Below are 24,832 nucleotides of genomic sequence, written 5' to 3'. Positions count from 1 at the left end.
TTTTCTGGGATTAAAGGTTGTATGGAAGTAATTCTCTAATTCTAGCATTCTAGAACCTGACTGTCCTCATCCCTCCCTCTTATTCCACTCAAACACCACCTCTCCTGCTCAAACCTTTCCCCTTCCACTCCCATTCCCCTTCTGTCCTGCACCACACTCCTGCTGCCCCCTCGTCTCCCACTTTCCCTTCCTATCTTGCAATCCCCTCCCTCCTCTCTTGCTCTCTCCCCTTTTCTTCTCTCCTACTCCACCCCTCTGCCGCCTTCCGTCCTCTCCTATTCATCCCTTCCCTTCTCTCCCGTTACCCTCCTCTCTTGCTCCCCCTTCCCACTGCCCCCTCCTTTCCTGCTTTCCTTTCCCTCTCTCTCTCCTCTCCCACTCCATCCCATCTGTCACTACCCCCCTCTCCTTTCCTGCCTCCCCTCCCTCCATCTTAAACCCCTTTTCTCTCTCTGCTGTAATTGAGAGTGTGTGCCGGGGATAAATGGCATCAAAGGTTCAAAGGGCTTCAACACTGAGTCTAAATAGACAGAAGCAGGGCTGCAGCTGTTGACTGAGATACAAAACTTCCTGGTTGAAAAATGACAAAATACTGACCTGATGCATCTACTTTTTCCATGGCAGACAGTGCCCCCTGGTGGAGACCAGGCACATCAAGAGGTCTGCGTCAGTACGGAAACTCCCAGCCAACAGGTCGACCAGTCAACGGGTAAGAACCAGTCTGGGTGTTTGTCTGATCTTTACTTGAGACTATATCAAGGTCGCTGTCCTCCAGACTACAACGACAGTGGCAACTTGTGTCTCTGGAATGTATTCAGACAGGGTAAAGCATGCCAAGGTTTATGACTGTAGCACTTGAACAAACACGGGCTCTATTGTGATGTATTCAAGCATCCTTCTATAAGGTAGGATTGTTTTCAAATTGGTAAGGGGTGAAGACGCATGTCCATTCAGATTAACTCTTCACAACGATGCATTGAGGTAGTACAAGCTAGTTCAGATAGCTTGAATTCAATTGTCATTCAACTATGGATACCCATGAATACCGCCAAATGAAACATCATTACTCCAGGGCCAAGGCACAAAACACAAAACCAACAGTCACACACACCACAATGCATATATAGCATATGTATCAGTAAAATATGGTCCAATACCCTGAGTCCATGAACATTTCAGCAATCTGCAGTCAAACGCCTGGGGCAGCACCAACTCTGGTGGAGCATATCCACTCTGACGCCTCTCTCCTGGGTGGCTATAAACAGGCAACACCGCGGCGTGAGGCCTGGTCCCCCCTACAACCGAGGCCTTGCAGCACCCCCTGCTCTCTGCTAGTAAATCAGTGAATCCGACTTGCAGCATTCCATATTGACAATGTCCAACAGGGTCTTGTGATCACAAGACGATCACTGGCTGTTAGACTGCACACCACCCTTGCACACTGACACCTCTCTGACGCAGGCAGCAGCATGATCCACACCAAGTCCAGCTCCTTCAATTTCTCCACCAACGAGCAACTCGCTGATGGGGTAGACCCTCAGTTCTTCAAGTTCTTGAATGTCTAGCAGGGTCTAGTAATTGGAACAAATACGTTTAAAAAGGACAGTAACACCTTTGGTTGATCCCATAGAAGCTACTGCGATTGAACACACCACCATCTTACTGGAAGGTAAAATGTTAAAGCTCCCTCAACATTGGCTTATCACACTCTGGGGTAGGGACTGCACAGGTTAGGTAAGAGTGAAGCTCCCCCTACACTGCCCCTTCTCAAGATACCAGGGAGGATACTACACAGGTTAAACGTAATTACTAAGTTCCTTCATTGGTATTCTGTGGAGAGCTGTCACCATAACCCTGTGTTCCTCATGCTTTCTCTGATTGCAGTTATGATGTATAATGAACAATTGCATGCTGTGGACTAGTGCCAGTTGGAACTGGAATGAGACGACCAAATTAATTGCATCTGAAATCTGTCAGATTGAGGGAGACATTACTGCTTCAGCTTGGACTGGTGTCAAAAGCCAGTGTTTCAGTCTTAACCCCGTTTTATTTCCTCTTTGCAGGAATGCAAAGACATCATGACTTCCCCAGCTACAAGTCCGGAGAACAGGGATACACACAACAGTTCATTCACCCCGACCATCTCCTGGAGGGAAAGGTGAGGGTACAGACAAACATTGCTTCAGATTTGAATTTATACTGAGGCTTCATTGAATTTAATTTATTTCATGAAATTAGAGTTATGTTGACTTTTGATTTAATTAATATTTTAATTGATAGTAATTAGTGGATATTGAGTGTAATTCAGTCAATATTTGGAGGTTTAATTAAAACTGATGTAAAGTGACTATTGATATTTAATGGAATTGATGAGTTCTCATGCGTATTGGTGAAGCACGAATGGGATTTGCATCTGAGTTATAATTTGTTTTAAGTGATGAATTCTTGTGAGTTTGGTGGTGTATTCTGTGGAATTGATGTTTGCCCTGCAGGTTGGGTTTGAGGCCAATCCCCAACCGTTATCTTCCATGGGGTTCACCAGGGTCAAAAACTGGTTCCCCAAATCCCTGCTAGTTGGGAGTGGCCAGGGATAACTTGTAGACCATGTAACATTTAAACTTCTGCCCCATGTCTGTGTTTGATTGTGATGCCCACTTAAACTACACGTCAACCTTCCATATGGTCTGTATCAGTCTATGTCTGTCTAAACACTTCTTCGATGTGAGTATAATATTTGCTTCTCCCACTTTCCCGGCAGCACCTCCCAGGCACATTATGTTAAAAACTTTCCTGGTAAATCTCCTTTAAACTTTCCCTCTCTTGTCTAAAGCTATACAAAGAAACCAAAGGAAGTACTTTGTAAAACTGTTCGTCACAATGAAGACTACTAGCTGGTGAAAGTCTACAGGAGCAACCAGAGATGCAGGGGATCTGAATCCTGTTGCAATGTGTCCTGCTGGTGGGATAGGTTTGTTCTGACCTTGCTATTGGTGTTGTAATGGGAATGGTGGGATTAGTAACTCAGAGCCCTGTGCTAATAATCTATAGAGAGACCAAAACCCAGCTTCGGATTGAAGGTAGGTAAGGAGATCTTTGATTTCAGAATCAGGTTTAATATTGTGAAGTTTGTTGCTTTGCAACTGCAGTAAAGACATAAAAATTAGTATAAATTACAAGAACAAAACAAACAGTAAAAAAGACCTTACCGTATCACTATTTAAGCCAAAACACTGTCACGGTTCAATGAGGAAGCCTTGGCTAATGCAAGATATCATTTCAGTGAGGAGGGATTGTGATGGGAACCAGCGGTGACGGCAGTGAAGAGAGCCAACACAGGATCTGACCAAGCCCAATCTCCCTTTGCTCCGTAGCAAAGTGACTTTCCACTTTGACTGCATCCTGCAATAGCAGCCAGTAGCTTGTACTTCTAGAGTTAACAAAAGCTTCCATGCTTCCTGATGCACACTTACAAGAGGCTGGCTACAGAGAAGCCTGCATCCTGCTCTGACATCATCGGTGATGGAGTTAGAGGGGGAAAATTACTCGTAAAAATAAATTAGTAATTTTTGGAACTTGTGACGCAGAGCTCATTTGCTCTCGTGGCAAGACCCTGGCCTCCATTGATGTGAGGCTGGGGACGGAACAAGTCATGCCCATAAATTGGTTGGAGCAGGCTTCCTGATGTTTGTACGTGACATGCGTCACACTTCATTACTTTGAACAGGTGGCAGTCAAGCCCTCCCTGATATCAGGATGTAGAGATACACACCCTCAGCATCTCCTTCACACCAGAGTCACTAGGCACAAGTTAAAGGCACCAATGAACAGAATTATGATTATGTCTGCATTCACTAACACCTCTGACAATGTGTTTACTTATCAAATGCTCTTATTATAAAAAATCCTTCCCCCTCAGATCCCCTTTAAAGCTCCTTCCACTCACCTTACAACCTATGATTTGACCATCTATCATAATACGACGCACACAAGTATTTGAGTGCTTCTGTACGTACTAGAGTCTACTTACATGACGTGGCACAGCCTGTGGAGTGTTTACCCCATGGCTCCAGGGACTCCGGTTCAATCCGGACCTCCTGGCTACCTGGGTGGAGTTTGCACATTCCCACTGTGACCGTGTGGTGTTCCTCGTCCAGTTCCTTCCCACATCCCAGACGTGGTCAGCTACTGCCCCTTTGTGTAGGTGGCGAGTAAGAGCCTATGGTATGAGGGGAAAGATTCTAGCATGGTTAGAGTATTGACTGCTTGGCAGGAAGCAAAGAATGGGAATAAAGGGAGCCTTTTCTAATTGGCTGCCAGTGACTAGTGGTGTTCCACAGGGGCTGGTGTTGGGACCACTTCTTTTTGCATTGTACTGTATGTAAATGATTTGGGCGATGGAATTGATGGCTGTGCAGGCAAGTTTGCGGATGATAGGAAGACAGGTGGAGGGGCAGATAGTGTTGAGGAAGCAAGGAGGCTGCAGAAGGATGGACAGATTTGGAGAATGGGCAAAGGAGTGTCAAATGGAATATAGTGTAGGTAAGTGTATGGTCATGCACTTTGGTAGAAGGAATAAAAGAATTGTCTATTTTCTAAACAGGAAAAAGATTCCAAAATCTAAGGTGCAAAGGTACTTCAGAGTTCTCATGCAGGATTCCCTAAGGATTCATTTGCAGGTTGAGTCGGTGGTGAGAAAGGTAAATTCAATGTTAGCATTCATTTCGAGAGGACTAGGATAAGTATTGTGAGTAGTTTTGGGTTCCTTATTTAAGAAAACTATTTAAATATTGAAAGTGGATGTAGAGATGATATTTCCTATGATGGGGGAGTCTAGGACCAGAAGGTCTCAGAGTGGAGGGATGTCCATTTAGAATGGAGATGAGGGGGAATTTCTTTAGCTAGAGGGTGGTGAATCCATGAATTCATTGTCACAGGTCACTGAGTGTATGTAAGGCGGAGGTTGATAGGTTAGACAGCGTGTGAAAGGTTATGGGGAAAAAGCAGGAGCATGGATAGACTCGATGGACTGAATGGCCTAATTCTATTCCTATGTATTATGGACTCCTGCTGAGGTTATAATCCATATCCTGCCATTCTAAAATAACCAGACTTTGCCTGAGGGCTAAGCAAATGAGGTATCACAAGCCTTTCTCTCAGAGGCTGGGGTTTGGGGGAACAAGTACTACGACTGAGGCCATTTATGTCCTTACATGTGAGTCATGCTTTTCTCCTTGCCCAGCATGGAGGCTCCGAGATGAGGTCTTGTGCTTTTATTAGCAATTAACTAGCAGCACCAGAGGTGGAGAAGGTCAGTGAGCCTGAGCTTTACGACTGACCAATGCAAAATATATTGCCATCCTCCTTTCCCACCCAGCAACCCCAACATGCAAAGCAATACTCAAAACTCTGGGTCCTTTGTGGAAAGTTGATTCACCCAGGGATCTTGTGAGTGAGTGAGAAGTGTTTTCCTTTAAACCAGCCATTTTTATTTAATCAGTTTGGACATGGAGAGAGACAGTGTGAAAACAGGCCTTTCAGCCCATTGAATCCAGGTTGATCTTCAGCCACCTATTTTTACTTTATTCTGCTTTAAGTCATTTTGTTCTCGCTACATTCCCACCAACTCTTTTCGACTCTACCACATACATACAGCACTAGGAAGACTCTACAGTAGCCAGTTAACCTAGAAACCTGCACGTGGAACGGGACTGGAACCCACATAATTTAGAGAATGTGCAAACTCCACACAGACAGTAACTGAGGTCTGGATCGAACTTGTGTCTCTGGTGTTGTGAGGCAGTGGCTCTGCCAGCTGTGCCACTGTGTCACCCTGATACTTATAAATATCTTGGTGGACACCACTGTGACGATCAGGTGTTAACACGCTGCCTGTCGTCCCTGCAGGATGCTGAAGCTATCTTCAACTGGCTGAGTGAATTCCAGCTACAGCACTACACAGTCAACTTCATCAACGCTGGTTACGACGTGCCAACCATCAGCCGCATGACGCCAGAGGTGAGTCCCAGCATCTGGTGGTAGCTTGATCTGGCTTCTTGGCATAGCTCGTGACTCAGGCTGGGGAATGTTAGATGAGAGGCAAAGGCCCAGGAGACAGAGCGACACAAGTTCAAGGAGAAGAGGGCAGACTCTCAGCAGTGTTGCAGGTGCCACCCCAGCTCATCGCGATTGATCTTCCAAGAGCTTTCCTCTTCGCTTGCTTTCATCAAGTGATGGGGGTGGTTGCTTGGTTTCTGACTGAGGGCAGAGAGGGGAATAAAAATCATTGTGGTTTATTATCAATGCAACAAAGGTGGTGAGAGGGGGTGAAGGTTTAGCCATTCTTTGTAGCTGTAACATTTTATTCTGCATTGTTATTGTTTTACATCGTTCAACTTCAATGCACCGTGTAATGATTTGATCTGTATGAACAGTAGGCAAGACAAGCTTTTCACTGTACCTCGAAATATGTGACAATGATAGATTAATATGTGTTGGTTATGAAGTTTGGTAGAATGTCAGTGTACCCAAAATACTTTGCAGCTGTTCACTTTCATTCTTACGGCATAGTTAAAGTCAGGACCATGTGATCATGCGACACGAAAACCTCTTTCCACCGTCTGCCATTAAATCTCCCGGCTTTCCCTTCCTTTCTGATCCTTTACCCATCATTTTTCCACTAAGTGCATCCTGCTGCTGATGTGACCCATTCCAGTGTTGGTGCAACTTAAAAGCTTCTTCTCTTCTGAATTCCATGTAGATGTAAGTGATATTCCCCATGTGGGAACGCCTTAGTCATTCAGCACAGAAACAGGCCCAGGCCCTTTGACCCAATCCGTCAAGGTCAAAGGTCAGTTTATTGTCTTTTGCAAATAAAAATCTTAGTTACAGCAGCATCACAGGCTCATAGCACCATGTAAGAAGCATTTAGAAGAGAAATATAAATTAAATATAACTTATACACAATTTTTACAATGAAACACAATCAGAGTAAACAGTCTACTTTAGTGTAAAATGGTCATAGAGTTGGTAAATTGCAGTGACTGGGGCTGTGCAGGCTGGGTCAAGAACTGAACAGTTGAAGGGAACATTTCAAGTTCATCACTCCTTGGAAGTGGCTACACGGGTCGATAGGGTGTTTAGGAGGCTTATGGAATACTTGCTTTTATTAGTCGCGGCATTGAGTTCAAAACTCAAAAGGTTATGTTGCAACTTTATAAAACTCTGGTTTGACCACATTTGGAGTATTGCATAGAGTTCTGGTCGCCCCACTGTAGGAAGGATGTTGAGGCTTTAGAGAGGGTACAGAAGAGTAAAAAAAACTTACACCTCACATCCCCCTCAAACCTACCCTCTCTCAGATTTAATGCATGCCCCCTGGTATTACACTCGAATGTGCTGCCTGGTATGATGGCGGAGGCAAATAGAGGCTTTTAAGAGACATTTGGATAGGTATGTGGATGTAAAGACGATGGAGGGATATGGACATTGTGTAGGTAGGAGGGATTCTGTTGATTTACTTTTCAGCTGGTTTGGCACAATATTGTGGACCAAAGAGCCAGTTCCAGTGCTGTGCTATACTGTTCTATGATTTTGAACCTGGTGCTGTGGGACTTGTCTGCCCTTCTGCACTGATTGCATTTCCCACATCAGGACCATGTCCTTTGATGCCTTGTCTATGTCAGTGTCTGTTCAAGTGCATCTTACACATATTAGCTGTTTCTGTTTCCTCTGGCATCGCGTTCTAAATATCAACCGATCTGCAGATAACTTACCCCTCAGATCTCCTTCCCCTCAGCTTAAATCTATGTCATCTGCTTTTTAATACTCTTACCATGGGGGGGGGAGAGGGGGAGAGATTTTGACTATTTCCCCCTCCTGTGATTCTCTTTATTTTAGAGGCTTCTGTCAGGTGAGTCCTCACCCAAATTTGCTCTAGGGAAAACAAGCCCATCCTATCTGATCTCACCCTGTAACTAAAGTCTTAAGGTCGTCACAGCCAACGTGGTTTTCTGCCTGACGTGATTGACACTGATTGGCACCATTTCTGCTCACAGGACCTGACAGCAATTGGAGTGACAAAACCTGGCCACAGAAAGAAGATTTCGACAGAGATCGGCAAGCTGAGTATTCCGGAGTGGCTCCCTGACTACAAACCAGTGAGTTATCCATGCAGCAACCCCCCCACCAACTATCTCTCATACCCCTTATGTTGTTATTGATGCTGTAACCAAATTATGAAAAGGTAATGACACTATTCCAGAGTCTACTACCCAAACAGAGGTAGTGCTCTCACCTATACCTTCTGAAGGCAGTACTAAATGAGTTAACAACTGTTTGTCTTTGCCTGAGTTACTGTGTACAGTCCCACATCCATCTCACCAGATCTTCAGTGTCTGTGTTTTAAAGTCCTGAGAACCAATTCCTTTATTTTTTTTTATTTCAATACCATCTTGATAATACAAAAAGAAAAACAGTACAGATCTCTTGTACTCTGAGGGTCTTTTGGTCAATACATCCCACAGTGGCAGTACTTTATTTAAACCATAGCACTAAGCCAGTTATGTGGCCCTCTGCAGTGTTATAGCCTTTCCTTACTTGATCGGCATCATCACCTGACTCAGCCCCTGCATAGGTTGTAAAAGAAGAGGCCTATTTTGGTTCTTCACTACAGAGCCGTTGCATTAGCTGTACCGAGCTTCAGTGCATCCCTCAAAGTAAACTATTTATTATATAAAAAACTACATACAAAGAATAAACGGTGCTGTCATTATGTTGCATTCAGTAGTGTAAACCTTTTGTCTTAAAGCCATTACACATTTGTTGCTCATGTGGACCCCAAGTGTGATCCACCATATCTGAGTTGAAGAGGTTTCTCCACTTGTCGTAACCCCTCCCTGTCCAGTCGTGGTCCTTCCCCACCGAGCTCTCGCAATGTCTGCTCCAAGCTTCAGTGCATCCCTGAGCACGTCCTCCTGCAGCCTGTACCATTCCTTTACGCTGCGAAGGGAAGTCCTCTGTTCGCAGGTGAACCATGACGAGCACCTTGGCATCTTTCCCCACACCTTCTTCTCAAACCCACAGCGTGCAGAGAGGTGTGCTACCATCTTGCCCCCAGTGCAGTCATCCCAGGGACAGCACGGGTTGGGAGTGACTCTTTCTGTGCTCACTCCATTTAAGACAGATGTGAAGCCCTCCAGACCCAGGGGGAATACTATACGTCTAAGAATCTTATGAGTGTACCAGCCTGGGTTTCTGCCACCTGATAACATGCAAACCAAGCTCATTTGGAAGGGTTATCATGGCTGAGAGTAAACTAGAGTCCAGCTTTGTGTCAAAGATGTTGCTGGTTGGATTAAGCTGCAAAGAATGACCACCAGAAACCTGTTCACCAAAGGATGCCTGTAGCAGTGTCCCATAGGACAGAGAGATTCATTGTGGGGCGACCTTATCCCATCAACTAAGGATATAGGAAACCTGGAATGCCCACCCTCTGCTCTGCTTACTTGCAGGTGGATTTGTTTGAATGGCTGAGTGCCATTGGCTTGTCTCAGTACCACAAGAAGCTAGTGGATAATGGCTATGACAGCATTACCTTTGTCGGTGAGATCACCTGGGAGGATCTGCAGGAAATTGGGATCACGCAGCTGGGTAAGTGTTGCTTCCAACCACAGTCAGGAGCTCAACACTTGCATTATAGTTGTACAGGAGGACCACATTCAGAATATGGTGTTCACTTCTGGTCACCCTGCCAAAGGACTGACACCATTATCCTGGAAAGAGTGCAGGGGAGATTTACAAGGATGTTGCTGGTACTGAGGAACTGAGTTATGGAAAGAGGGTGAACAGGTTGGGACTTTATCACTAGAACTTAGGAGAATGTTTGGTGATCTTATTGTACAATTATGGGGGGCATAGACAGGGTTAACATGCCCTCTTTCCAGAGTAGTGGAATTGAGATCTAGAGGGCAAAGGTATAAAGTGCGAGGGGAGAGTGAGGGACAACTTTTCATCTAGTGTATGGAATCAGCTGCCAGAGGCAACATTTAACAGGCACGTGGACAGGACATGTTAGAGGGAGATTAGTTTTGATGGGTATTTTGGTTGGTATGGAGAAATTGGGCCGAATGGCGTGTTCCCCTGCCACTTGACCCAATGACGTTGCATCCTTAGATGGTGGACGCTCATTTAGCCGCCCCAACACGTACATTGTGATTGTATAGGAGGCTGCATGAGTTCAGATTTGGTCACCCTGCTACAGGAAAGATGCCATTCGGCTGGAAGGAGTGCAGAGGGGATTAGGAACACATTGCTGAGGGTTGTTTCCCCCTCCCAATGCTGTTGCAGAGAACAGGCTCTGTTCGCTAGATCTGTTATAACCAATGTATAGGGAAGACGGGTGGGCTGCATAGGGGTGGGGAGGGAACCCAGGGACTTCTGCTTGAGTGATTGTGCGATTTTGTAGGGCACCAGAAGAAGATGATGATCGCAGTGAAGAAGCTGCTGGATGTGCAGAAGGCGTTAAACCAAGCCGAGGTGGAGGCGAAGACAGCAACCCTGCGGCGCAAGGCTCCCGGTGCGCTGGAGATTGTCACCATTGAGCCATCTCAGGTTGAGAATGGGGAGTGCCACTCTCCACACACCCCCAGGATGCTCACCTTTCAAGACAGCGAGCTCAGCTACGAGCTGCAGTCCGCCATGGCCAACCCGTGCTACAGTGGCCAGGACAGCCTGGCCATGAAGCAGGTGGGAGGTATCTCCCGGAGTCAAGAGAGCATCGGTACTCGTTCCCGAGGATCTGGCCACTCCCAGGAGAATGCGCTCGGAGGCACCGGGATGGGCAGCAAGTCCCAGGAGAGCCTGGTCAGTGGTGACGGGAGTAGCAGCAGTGGTGGGAGCAGTGGGAGGTCCACCTTCCCCCCTCACTCCAAGGACGAAGTGCCTGCCCGAGTCCAGGACAACGGCAGGGTGCTGAGGAGCACCCTGAGCCAGGAGAGAAATGGGCCGGAGGGACGAGACCATTACCAGGGGCCCTCCCCACAGAAAGGTGGGCCTGCCACTGACCCACAGCACCCACAGGTGCCCTTGCCTAGCTTCATCCCACCCCATACCCCGAATAAGGGGAAGGCAACCCAATCCCTGGCCAACACACAGCTCCCCACCAGGGGAAAACCTACTGCTTTTTCCTCAGCCCTGGGACGCCTCGAGGCCCTGGCTCACAGTGGCCTGCAAATGCCTTCCCAGGTTGCCAAACACCCGGCCCCGGCCTCCTATCTGCATCCCCACAGTGGGGATACAACGGAGCAGGGCTCACTGCCTAATCCTCCAGCCCCACATTGCCCGGGCATCGAGCACAGCTACGGCGATGGCTTCAGGCTGAAGAAGCGGTCTCACAGCCTGAACAGGCACGCCCTCTCGGACGGAGAGCCAGAGGAGGACGAGGTGGTGTATGCCGTCAGCTCCTACGCCACCCTCACCCGTCGCCCAGGCCGCAGCCAGGTAACCAAGGCCCAGTGGCCGGCAGAGCAGCACGTCAACCGCAGCCAGTCATTCGCCCTCCGTGGCAAGAAAAAGGGGCCACCACCCCCTCCACCTAAGCGCCTCAGCTCAGTGTCCACCACCCAGGGTCAGGAGGAGCCGGAGCCCGAGAGGGATTCCCACCCGGTCTCCACCCCCTGCAGCACCACCCCTGATCTGGTGGATGGACTACCTGTTTGGCAGGAACCTGCAAGCAAAGTTGCCGTCAGTGTGAGGAGCATGGCTGCTCTCATGGAGCTGAGTGGCGGAGCCCTGGGTCAGGTCAGACCTGTCAGAGCAGAACAGCAGGAGGTTCCCGGCATGAGGAAAGAGAGCCGGCAGGCTGTTGCGTGGGTCTCCGAACGCCAGCAGGATACCTCAGTCCCAGCTGGGGCCACCCGCGGGCCACTTGAGAAGTCGAGAGAGTGGGCCAACCGGCGGCGGACTGTCAGCGAGCCGCTGGCCGGCATGAAGACGGGGGGGCAGATGGAAGGGGAAGAGGTGAAGTCAGACACGGAAGATGAGGCCAGTGCCAGGAGGGGACCCCTAGAGGCCTCCTCCGACTCCCAGAACAGCTCCAGCGAGTGCATCCCATTTGCCGAAGAGGGAAACCTGACCATAAAGCAGCGGCCAAAGCCGAGCTCCGCCAACCAAGCCAATGCTGCCATAGAGCTGGTGTCTGGCACTGAGGAGCCGCCGGGGAGCGGGGTAACTATGGCAGCCAGCACTTCTGCCAAACCACCGGAGGTCCCTGAGTTCAACCTGACAGAGTCTGATACAGTCAAGCGGAGGCCAAAGGCCAAGGAAAAGGAGGGGCCGAATGGAGCCACAGAGCAGCAGCCACCACCGCCAAAACATGGACCCCGATACGCAGAGGCGCAGGCCGTGCACATCGTGGACTCGGGGCTGCACCTCAAGAGCGATGTAGACGATGATGCCCGCGTGGAGTTTAGGATTGCTGAGATTGAGAGGAGCATCCAGTCCTTGGAGAAGGGAACCAAGCACAGACCCCAGCTCTCTCCAAAACCAGCCCTCCCCTCGCTGCAGCAAACACCCATACAGAGGGTGTCAACGGCTGGTTCCAGCAAGACCTCCCAGAACAGGAGGCCAGCCACAGGTAACTGATCATTAGAAATACAGGGGACTGAATCAGTGGGAACAGCAGGTGCTGGAATCTGGAGCAACAACAAACTACTGGAAAATCTCAGCAGGTCAAGCAGCATCTGTGGCGGGAAAGGATTTGTCAACGTTTCAGGTTGAAACACTGCATTGGGATTGAGGGTGGAGAAGGGAAATAGCCAGTACACCTCTTTATACTGACCATCTCCACTCTCCACTTTCAGTTTGCATGCAGGGTTTTGACCTGGAAATTACACATTTCCTCCTCCCCCCACCCCCACAAACCCTAGATTCTGCTGATCTTCTGAGTTCATCCAGCAGATCGTTCATTTACCAGCATCAATATTGTTGGCGACACAAGAGACGGTAGGTGTTGGTATCTGGATCAATGAACCATCTGCTGGAAAAACTGAACGGGCCAAGCAGAATCTGTTCTGGGAAAAGATTTGTCGACATTTCAGCAGGTTGAACCCCTACATTGGGATTGTAAGTGGAGATGGGCAGAACTCTCCCCCCCCCCCGCCACTATCACTCATGATGCAACAGTTTAGACCTGAAACACCAACAGTTCCTCCCCCCGCACCCCAACAGTTGCTGCATAATCCATGGAGTCCCTCCAGCAGATTGGTTGTTGCAACAGCATTGATGTTGCTGGAGATGCAGGAGACTGCAGATGCTGCAACGTGAAGCAACGCAACAAGTGCTGGAGGAACTCAGTGGGTCAGGCAGCATCTGTGGAAGTTACAGGTTCTCTGTTTCAAATCAAGACCCTTCAGCTGGACTCGAGCAAGGGTCTTGACTCAATGTTGATTGCCCATTTCCCTCCATAGATGCTGCCCGACTCACTGTCTTTCTCCAGTGCTCCCACATGGAGAATCTTAGTAAATCCCAGTTAGATGGATGGGGTGAAAGTCATCACGTAGCTGTATTTATGAGAAATACAATAGTCAAAACATGTCACCAGTTATGCTTATTGTGTAACCAAACTAACACCTTCCATCTACAGAGCATCAATGGTATTAATACACTCATCTAGACCACTTCATTTTCACCATGGATGTCCAGTCTCCAGACACTTCTATCCCCCATCAAGAAGGCCTTAAAGTTTGTTGTTTCTTTCTCAACAAAAAGCCCGGTCAGTTCCCCTCCACCACCATGCTCCTGCGTCTGGCAGAATTGGTCCTCATTTCTCCTTCGGCTCCTCCCACTTTTTCCAGACTCAAGGGAAAGCCGTGGGCCCCAGCTATGCCTGCTTTTCATTGGCTACGTAGAACAGTCCATGTTCCAAGCCTTCCCTGATAATGCTCCCCAATTCTTTCTGCGCTACATTGACAACTGCATTGACACTGCTTCATGTACTCATGCTGAGCTCATCAATTTCATCAACTTTGCCTCCAAAATCTACCTGCCCTTAAATTCACTTGATCCATTTCTGACACCTTTCTCCCCTTTCTCGATCTCTCTGTCTCCATCTCTGGAGACAAACTGTCTATTGACATCTTTTATAATCCTACCTATTCCTATGACTATCTCGACTATACCTCTTCCCATCCTGTCTCCTGTAAAAATGCTATTTCCTTTTCACAGTTCCTTTGTCTCTACCACATCTGTTCCCAGGATGAGGCTTTCTTTTCCAGGATATCAAAGATATACTTCTTCAAAGAATTGGTTTTCCCTTCCTCCACTATTGATAATGCCCCCACCCACATCTCTTCCATTTCCCAGACATCTGCACTCATCCATCTTTCTGCCACCTTAACAGATACAGTATCTCTTGTTCTCACATACCACACCATGAGCCTCTGGATCCAACATCATTCTCCACAACATATGCTGTCTTCAACAGGATCCTACCACAAAACAGATCTTTAACTCTCTCCCTCCCCACCCCCACATCAACTCTCCACTTTCCGCAGGGGTCACTCCCGCCTTGATTCCCTTGTCCATTCATCTCTCCCACTAACCTCTCTCCTGGCATATACCCCTGCAAGCAACAGAAATACTGCACCTGCCAATTCACCTCACTCACCTCCATTCAGGCTCCAAATAGTCACTCCAGGTGAAGCAAGACTTCACCCTGTGAATCTGCTGGGGTCGTCTCTTGCATCCGGTGCTCCCAATGCAGCTTCCTCTACATTGGTGAGACCTGATGTAAATTTGGGGACCACTTTGCCAAACTCCTCCACTCCATCCGCCAAAAGCAGAATTTCCTGGTGGTCAACAATTTTAATTTCTATCACCATTCCTGTTCCAAAATGGCCTCCTCTCTTGCCACGATGAGGCCACGCTGGGGGTGGAAGAGCAGCGCCTCATATTCTCTCTGGGTAGCCTCCAACCTGATGGTATAACCATCGATTTCTCCTTCTGGTTAAAAAAAATCCCTCCCCCTTCTCTCTTCTTCTATTCCCCATTCTGGTTTCATACTTCTTCTCATCTGCCTACCACCTCTCACTAGTGCCCCTCTTTCTTCACTTTCTCCTCTGGTCCACTGTCCTATCAGCCCACTCACTTTGCTCGGCCTATTACCTTCTAGCTTGTCCTTCTGTTCTCCCCACATTTTTATTCTGGCATCTTCCCTCTTCCTTTCCCTTTGCAGAAGGGTCTCGGCTCAAAATGTCAACTGTTTATAAATTTCCTTAGATGCTGTCTAATCTGCTGAGTTCCTCCAGCAGTTTGTGTGTTACACCCATTGAATGTTTGAGTCACCCATCCCTTCAGTGTCAATGGACCCTAAACAACTTCCCCATAAAACCATTTTGTTAGCAATAGCAAGCTTTCTACAAATGGCAAAGAACCAGCGGCAGTATTCCTTTAAAAAAATCTGTTGAACCAGAGGATCAACAAGTCTCAGGCAGACCAAAATGTGGCTCTCACCATATTGATAATTTAAGTGTTTATTTCTCAAGGAACTTGGAGCTGAGCCAGCACGGCACTCAGAAGATCCTCACTGAACCCTCTGCAGAGTGACACTGAGGCAGTATAGATAGCATGAGGCTCAGGAGATTCCCACTGAACCCTCTGCAGAATGATGCTGAGCCGTTAACCCCTTCACTGCACCAGTCTGCAGAGTATGGGACATGGCCTCCTTCTGCCCTCTCAGGGCCATTGTTGGAGTTCTCCTTGTAATGGGGTTCTCTGTCACAACTCCAGCTGAGATTGAGATCATAGAGACTGCTGATGCTAGGAAATGGAGAAAAGACAAACTGTTGAAGAAACTCACTGGGTCAGGCATCACCTGTGGAGAGAAATGGACAGACGTTGTGAAGAAGGGTCTTGACCTGAAACATTGACTGCCCATTTCCCCCCACAGGTGATGCCTAACTTGTTGAGTTCTTCCAGCTCGGTTTCTTTTTTTGCTTTGGCTGATATTCCTCTTTTTGCTAATACTGTTACCACAAAGTGGTCATTTGCTTTTGTGAGATCTTGCAATATTCAGACTAGCTTCTGCTTTAATAATAATGACTGCATTTTTGCAACAAATCCATTATGTGCTCTCTGCTTTAAAGCCGACAGAAGGAACCATATAAACGTAGGCTTTTAAATTGTTCCTTCAATCTCTGGATTGGAAAGCTAGAGTTATAAAGAGATTGGGTATACTAAGCTTTTCTAGAGAAGCAAAGGAGGATGAGAGGTAATATCAAAGAGGTATTTAAAATTATGACAGGCATGGATATGGTAGGAAATTCAAACTTGAAAGTAGAGTCCAGGGTTATTGCATAATTCTTAGCAGCAAGGAGGAACAGAGAGATCTTGGGGTCCATGTTCATTGATCCTCAAAGCTGCTGCACAAGTCGATAGGGTTGTTAACAATATATGCAGAGTGTTGTCCCTTGTTAGTCAGGGGATTGAGTTCAAGAGCCACGAGGTAGTGCTGCTGCTCTGTAAAACTCTGCTTAGACTATACTTGGAATATTGTGTTCAGTTTTGGTTGTCTCATTATAGGAAGGATATGGAAGTTTCAGAGAGGGTGCAGAGGAGATTTACCAGGACCCTGTCTGGATTAGAGAGCATGTCTTCTAAATGAGCTAGGCCTTTTCTCTTTAGAGCGAAGGATGATGAGAGGTGACTTGATAGGGTGTACAAGATGAGAAGAGACATAAACCGAGTGGACAGCCAGAGACTTTTTCCCAGGGCAGAAATGGGTAATTTGAGAGGGCATAAATTTATGGTGTTTGTGGGGATGTCAGAGGTTAGTTTTGTTTTTACACAGAGTGGCAAGCATGTGGAACATGCTGCCATAGGTGCTGGCAGAGGCACATTTAAGAAACTCCTTAGATAGGCACATGGGGGACAAATGGAGGTCCATGTGGGAGGGAAGAATGAGATTGATCTCAAGAGTAGATTAAAAGGTGGGTTGAAAATTGTGGGCTGAAGGCCCTGTACTGTTCTGTGTTTTAAAACTAGAAGGCATAGGTTTAAGGTGAAAGGGAGGTGGCTTAAAGGGGATCTGGGGTAAAATTTTCAAATAGTTGGCATCTGAAATCAGCTGCTAGAGGACGTGGTGGAGGCAGGGATAGTAAAACATTGATGATGCAGCTGGCCAGTTACATGAATGAGCAGGAAGGACATAGAGAGACATGGAATTGGTGTTCATATAGTTAGGCACACTGTGCCAAAGGCCTGTTTCTATGACATACGAGTCTGATTCTATGGGAAGCAGACGGTTAATTGTTTGGTTTCTCTTTTTTCAGAAACCTGCCAAAGGCAGCCTCCTCTATCTAGTCTGAACATCTCCCCAAAGCCTGCCCTAGCACAGGGCCTACACTTCAGCAGCCCCAAAGCCAGCAGGTCTCCACAGGCTGGCAATCCTGGTCCTGCAGTGTCAAGGCCCCCTTGCCTGCCCCAGCAGCTGGGCACAGGGTGCACCTCTGTGCCCATAGCCCCTGCTGCTGGAGTGAGTGGGCGGGTGACGGGGCTTGTGGTGGGACCGGCTGCCGAGGTCCCACAGACTGCACTCGCTCACCAGCGACTGGAGCAGACCAGCAGTTGTCTAGAGGCAGCTCTCCATGCTGTGGAACGCAAGCTGACCCAGGAAGATCACGGAAAAGCAATGTAAGTATCAGTAGCATCCAGTGTACTGTGTCATTGTGGTTATGTTTCCAATTGAGTAAGCCGTTTCAAAGTTGGGAAGAGGGTGGAAAAACGACATCATTAAGAAGGAAGAAATGAACGTTCAGCTCCGTGAGAATGTCAAACCATCAGTAAAATCAAAGTGGATCTGTTGTCCCGGCTCTATCTTCCTCTATTCCTTGATTGTCTTTTGCCCTCAAATCTCTCAGTCTCTCTGTTCAAAATACTTCTCAACTGCGTGTCCACACTCTGGAGCAGGGATGAAGCACTGTAGCTGAAGAGCTGTCTCCTTCACTCACTCCTGAGTGGCCATCCCCTCATCATTTATCAAGGGAAACATTCATCGTTGACACTGCCAAGAAGATGTCAGATAAATGTTAAAGTCTAATCTCTCCTCTGGATGCTCCTCTCATCACTCTAATGATCCTTCATTGCACTCCCTCCAGGTCTAAGCGCAGTCCATCCCTGCTTAGATAAAGAAACCAAAACTGAGCACAATTTCTCAGGTAGGGTCTTACCAAATCCCAGGATTCATGCAGGAAGCCCCGCTTGCTCTAATGCTCCAATCTTCCTTTAAAGTGTTTTGTACTGTTCGATTTCCTAATTGCTTGCTTTACCTGCATGCCCGCTTTAACTGCATGTTTCTTGTGATTTCTCTACGTGGATTTCCTAAACTTTAAATAACAATTTTTTTTCCCTAAAATACTCTTCTTTTCTATTTTTCCTCCCCAAATAGTAACTTCATATTGCTCCTCCTTGTATCTCATTTGTTACCTGCGTGCTTGTTCATTTTGCTGAGTCTGTCTACCTCCTTCCTGCTCTCAGCTTTGCACCGTCAGCAAACTTGGGTGTGATATTCATAGCGCCCCTATCAAAATCAGTGAAACAAATCATCACAGCTGACCCAGGGGAAGATTTGCAGAAACCTAGTCATAACTTGCTTTCCTGAAAACAAACTGAATTTGCTTAGTCTTTCTCTTCAGTAACCAACCCTCAAGCCTTGCTGAGGTATTATTCCCAATTCAATCAGCTCTGAATTTGTGTGTTGACCTTTTGTGTGGCACCTTCTCACCATTAAAGTCTAAATATGTTACATCTTCTTCCCTTGCATTTGGATTATAAACGTACAGGTTTTCATAACTAAAAACAGAAGTTGCTGGATACTCAGCGGTCAGTTGGCAATTTTTTTAGGGTAAGGACCTTGCTCAAGAGGAAACAGAATCATTGACAAAAGGTGGAGGGGCAAAAGTCAAAGGTGTTCAAGAAGAAAATGATGACCTCAGAAATGAGAATAATTATCTGAAGTTACATGGGGTGCTGGAAATTTGGAATAAAATGCCACAAATGGTGAGATGGTGGGAGAGGCAGGAACATGTGGAGAAAAGGCGTGAGACAATGTTCCTCGAGCTCACATTGAACTTCATGGGGAAGGTATAGGCATGTGAGGACAAGGGGTCAGAGTGTCCTTGAGATGCCTGGCACTCATAGGATGAAGAGCTTTACCTCAAGTTGCTATTGGGGTTATTTAGGGCATTTAGATGTGAGTAGTCCCACAATTGGTAGGGACAGCCGAGTAGTAGAGGTCTCACCTCGCAACTTCTAGTGACCGAGGTTCAATCCTGACCTTAGATGCTGTCTATGTGAAGTCTGCATGCTCTCCTGGTTGCACCAATTTCATCCAATGTCTCAAAGCCATTCGGGTTGGTAAGTTCAAGTAACACACTTTATCAAAGTTGCTGGTGAACGCAGCAGGCCAGGCAGCATCTCTAGGAAGAGGTACAGTCAACGTTTCAGGCCGAGACCCTTCGTCAGGACTAACTGAAGGAAGAGTTGAAGGGTCTCGGCCTGAAACGTCGACTGTACCTCTTCCTAGAGATGCTGCCTGGCCTGCTGCGTTCACCAGCAACTTTGATAAAGTGTGTTGCTTGAATTTCCAGCATCTGCAGAATTCCTCTTGTTCGGGTTGGTAAGTTAATTGGCCACCGTAAACTTCCTCTCGTGTGAAGTTGACGGGAGATGGGGAGAGAGAATTAAATGGAGTTTGTAGAAGTTTGTCAGTACAGACACAGTGGGTGTGGACACTGTTTTGTACTCATCTTCACTACAGCTGCCTCTTCACCCTGGCTGGTATTTTAGCCCCAGTTAAGATCCCCAGTGATTTCTTCAGACCCTGCCCAACCCCTTGGGGGTACATTTGACACTCCTTCATTAATTTCTTTGTCTTTTGTGTCCACAGCTCCAATTCCACAAAGTCTGCAGGCAACATTCTGGATGACATCGGCAGCATGTTTGACGACCTCGCTGATCAGTTGGATGCCATGTTGGACTGACCATGCAGAGAGTTACCAAAGGCCAATCCTTTTCCTTATGCCAAGCCAGGGGATCATCCCCCAGCCAAGAGCTCCGTGCTGCCAAGGGCTGGGTGAGCCCAGGGAGTACTGATAGGAAGCCCATGTCTGATGTGGGAATGGACACTGAACTGATAGACTTGTGCTCCATTTGATTCCCAAGAGTTTGTCGAAAATGAACCTCTTCAAAGGCTGGCTTCAGGGAGAATTCCCTGCAACTGATTCCTTTGCGAGATGCACACAGATTTTCGTCAATTACTACAGGAACTAACCACAGGCATTAAGAGATGCTGCATTTTATTCTTTTTAAGAAAAATTATGTATAGATTTTTTCCCATACTGTTGGCTTCAACTGAGTTTGCAATGAGCACTTAAATGAGTTAAAAGCACAATATGTCGACCCAGCTCAGCTGACGGAAGAGAAGGTTCTAGATCAGTTGTACTGGGCAAAACTGTCTACTACTGGTGCTGCTGAAGACCCAGGATTGCACTCATTTTAGACACGGCTGCCTGTTAGAAACAGTTAATCTTCAGTTAGAGTGCCAAGCTCCCAAGATGAGTGGTAGTCCATTTACAAGACAGCACTTTCCTTTAGAGAGGACACTACCCCATCCCCAAAATTCTAATGTTAAAAACCCAAGAACTGCTTCACATTTTTGCTTTGTTCAGAGAAGGGGTAACACTGCAGGGATTCTGAGCAATTCACCTGAAAGCTGGTGCCAAATGTGTGTGTCAACTTGATTTCTTGTGCAGTGCCTTCACGTTTTCCTTCACTACAATAATGGCGCTATATAAATGCAAGTTGCTGTGGTTCCCACAGGCAGTAGAAATAACTGTGTTTGGGCAGAGTTCTGCCACAGGATCCCGAGCAGTTACAAGTACAGAGTAGCTGTCAGTTTCTGATAGGTGATGAACTCTGCCCGTTAGTGTTTGTGCAGGCATTTGGCTTTCTAGAAGTCTCAGTAGACAAAGGTCCAGGATGCATACTCTACCCCATCCTCCAACATTCCAGTTTGACAAGGTCCCACTGTGACCAATACCAATACACCAGTGCTCTGGGGGTCTGGTCTTGCTGCTACTGAACAATTAATCAGCAGTTTTCAGACACCAGACCTCTGGAGGAAACAAAGAACAACACAGGTCTGCGAATCAGTGAGGGATTCTGTTGTGTCTTGTGGTGTCTCAAGTTGCTGGTGAAACAGCCATGTGATTGGCCAGATACCAGCTGATCCATGTAGCTCTGACCCTGTTGCTACTCATCAGCTTATCAACCCTTCTCCTGTCCTATTAGATTGATTGCAACTGGAAGTCCCCGGAGAAGAAACATTTCTTACAAGTACTTAATTTACATTTCATTATTTCAAAAGCAGCCCAGAATATAATTTGCATATGGACAGTCTGGACCTTGCAGTGTGCAGCAAAACAAAATATTTTTTTAAAATGTGAAGATGGGTCAGAAAGGAAGATACTTAAACCAAGGTCAGTATTTCACTAACAGGTTCCAGTTACAGAATCTCACTTACTACTGCTGCTCTTTTTACAGCTGTTTGTGTGCCTTTTCTGCAGAGCAGGTGTACGTGGGAAAATGTGTGTATACAGTATATACATTACTCTTCAAACTGTTAACACAATGACTGTGGGTAGCTTTGCCAGAGTCAACATGTAAAGCCAGTCAGTACACATTTAGTGTATACAGTTTACTAATGGCCAATTGTAATTGATTCCAGTGCCTGGGTTTTTGAAGGTATCCAAGGCAGGAACTGACCTTTCCACAATGGGTTTAACTTAACCCGCCCTGTTTGTAACAGGAATGAAGAACTGATCATCAGTTCCACTGGTCCCTTACTTTCTTAAAGGTGGCCATTTGGCCCATTGTTTCCACACTGGTTCCCACGAGAATGACACCATCATAGGAAAATAAGAGGAGAAGTAGGCCATTCGAACCTTAAGCCTGTCAGTATGACCATGGCTAATCTTCCCCTTACCTTCTCTAATCTGTGCCAGTTCCCCAGTCCTTAGTTTTAAAGAATAATTTTACCCATTTCCTCTTTAAGTTCATTTGATGACCAAGTCTCCAGGGAAGGAAACTCTAGAGATTCATTGCCCTTTACAAGCTGTTCTCATGCACCTTAATGATGGCTCCCTAATCTTCTTGTTGCAGAGTCTCTCATCGGTCCAATTCCCCCACTTATTTCCTCCTACTCCCATATTGTATGTCCACCAACTCTCCTGTTCTTTTGCAACTTAAACTGCAGTAAGAGGCAATTTACACAGCATTTTTTTGGGATGTGAAGGAGACCAGGGGAGCTGGTGGACACTCACCAGTTGAACACAGATTTGCAGTAGCAGATCTAACTGTGATGCTGTCCTCTCCATGCATTCTCTGTGTGATAGTGAGCGACTCACTGATAGGTTTGGGGTGCATCTCTTCCTATATTTCCTTACCAAATGTTGGGAGGAAAGGAAGTATCTTCACAAGTTGGTATTGCTGCACATCTGACTCCGGAACAGCTCCCAGTACATACAGGGCATTCGGATTGGGTATTCCAAACCCTAGGCTTTGAAGGTATCATCATCTGTCCCGTGGATGTCAATGCCAAATAATAAATGGTTTAGCTAGAATATGAAAGGGAAGCCATTTCCACTGACAACCCCAGGTTACACACAGAAAAATGAGCAGTGTTGTTCAACTTACCTGTACGGCTCATACTGAAAGTGGTAAGGACCATCAGACTGATTTTCAGTGCAAGTGTTACAATGTGTCACTCCTGGATTGCCACGTCTCATAGCTTGGTCCTTTCAATCCAAGCCCCTGCAGAGGAAAGGTGATCCGGTGGCTTAGGACAAACTGCTTGCCTCACTGGTTACGTTTGTGATTGTAATATGTGTGCTTTACCTGGAAGCTTTCCAAGGCAAACTGTTGCTACGAATGCCAAAGACATTCCTGTAACACTAGCAGTTTATGGCATTAGTGGTGTGCTTCACTTGTGTTTAAGAGGATTGCTCTGCCTATGATGGAATCCAGTGGCAAAGTTACTAGGCATGAGAGGCAAATGGAAAGTGATTGGTATAAGTGGGTACCTGATGGTTAACGTAGACTTGACAAGGTCCCGTTTTGGTTCTGTCGGCTGCTTGGGGATCTTAAGGGTCAATGAGACATATGACCTCTTCTTTTATAACTGCAGACATTGTTACAGTTGGATTCAGATGTGCACCCCAGAAAACCCTTTGTTACACCACATACAAGATTTCTGTAGCTATCAGTGTGATGTTTACCAGACACGAGATGGGAGGGGCCCAGTGTCTGCTTTCTCAACAACTACTGAATGAAGTCAGCGACTGCTGAATGGAATGAATCCTCTTCAACCAGCTGCACACACATATCATGCCCACATGACAGACACTCAGGAATTAGATAATTAGTATTTACTAGATTCAAACTAAATGAATAGTGTGGACTCTAATAGACAAAATGTAGGCTGATCTTATTACAAAAAAACACTTTGTAAAATTGTTATTTATAAAGCAGCTTTTGTGACCCTGGTTATTGTAATGCAGGACAATATTCCACATATGGGAAGGAGATTATCCCAGATACATGAGAGAGTGCGGTCTGATCAGTCTGGTGCTCTGACTTGTCCCTCGTGAAACGTGCCAGTTAAATTCAAACCACCAGCGCAGCGGATGAACAGTCGCAGACCTTTGAGGGCACAGTATCCACCATTCACTGACACTCGTGTTCTGATAGGTTCCTGCATTTAAAACACAGCAGATTCCATTAGCATCGTCATGGAGGTAGACTGTATGCCTACACTGAGTGCCAGGTCACCATGGACTTCACAGCTTGATCCAAGCATTATTCTGCCTGCTGGTTTTATTATGTAAATAGCTGTTCCTATCTTTCAAAATAATATATATTTTTGAAATCATTTTCTTCTCCTATAAATGTACCAAATGTTCTAGGCAGAGCCACAGCAGAGAATGATTAAGTTGGAAGAGATGTTACACTGGATTTACTAAAATTTCTTATCTGTTGTGAGGTTAATTATTGTACAGATTATGGAAGCAGTCAGAGACAGCCAAGGAGGAAAGGCACAATATAACAATTAAGAAACTGTTGAGTTAAGCTTGATCAATGTAAATTACAACTTACTTGTATTATTATTGCAAATGTGTATAATGTGTATCTGAAATTTCTAACGTGTGATTAAGAACTTCCAATTTTTACCTGCTTGGCTTCAACGTGTTTGTGTGTAAATTATTTCCAGACTGAAAAATGGAATCAATAGAGCAGATTAAGACCTGTAGCTAATTTCACTGGCCTGGGCTGCTTTGTGTGGTTTGTGCAGTGTTTGGACTGGTACTAGAATCCCCAACTCTGGGTTAGAAATGGGAATAGGCTGCTCACTGCAGAAGGATCACAGACCACTTGGGGCACAATGTGTTGAGCTTACTTTGGTAGGTGTGGACAACTGACCAGGACTGTGATGCCCAGCACTGCTCCTCTCCACCCTCTGACTACATTCATGGTTCAACTTCTCACAAGTTGTTAGTGATATACCAGAGGAATACCAAGTGAGATCTTCCTGCAGGAATGAAAAATAAGTTTGGGATGAAGAGAAGAATTTGCTGATTGAAATCTTTGAATGGAATCACTTAAACAGTAATTTGAAATCGGGTATCATTAAACTAATTGGTTTCACTTAAGATCAATTTTGCCTTTGATCTACTGGTGGAAAGGCTTACCTGACTGAGGCATGGGCCTCTGGTGACAATCTCCA

The 24,832-nt window shown here is 46.4% G+C and overlaps 1 protein-coding gene across 4 annotated transcripts in view; it reads left to right on the top strand.

Moving 5' to 3' along the window:
* The window catches only part of LOC134336613 (caskin-2-like), a 300,486-nt gene extending 276,179 nt beyond the window's left edge, over positions 1-24,307 (top strand). For all 4 annotated transcript variants that reach the window (XM_063030953.1, XM_063030951.1, XM_063030952.1 and 1 more), the window contains 8 exons: positions 625-709; positions 2,064-2,158; positions 5,905-6,015; positions 8,055-8,156; positions 9,510-9,648; positions 10,463-12,631; positions 17,325-17,685; positions 19,940-24,307. In XM_063030953.1, the coding sequence (XP_062887023.1) occupies positions 625-709; positions 2,064-2,158; positions 5,905-6,015; positions 8,055-8,156; positions 9,510-9,648; positions 10,463-12,631; positions 17,325-17,685; positions 19,940-20,033 (3,156 nt within the window). In that variant the 3' untranslated portion in view covers positions 20,034-24,307. The remainder of the gene's footprint in view (positions 1-624; positions 710-2,063; positions 2,159-5,904; positions 6,016-8,054; positions 8,157-9,509; positions 9,649-10,462; positions 12,632-17,324; positions 17,686-19,939) is intronic.
* The last annotated feature ends 525 nt before the right edge of the window (positions 24,308-24,832 follow it).

This window comes from Mobula hypostoma, chromosome 22 (assembly GCF_963921235.1).
Source record: "Mobula hypostoma chromosome 22, sMobHyp1.1, whole genome shotgun sequence".
Lineage (NCBI taxonomy): Eukaryota > Metazoa > Chordata > Chondrichthyes > Myliobatiformes > Myliobatidae > Mobula > Mobula hypostoma.
This window is presented reverse-complemented; position numbering and strand designations above follow the sequence as displayed.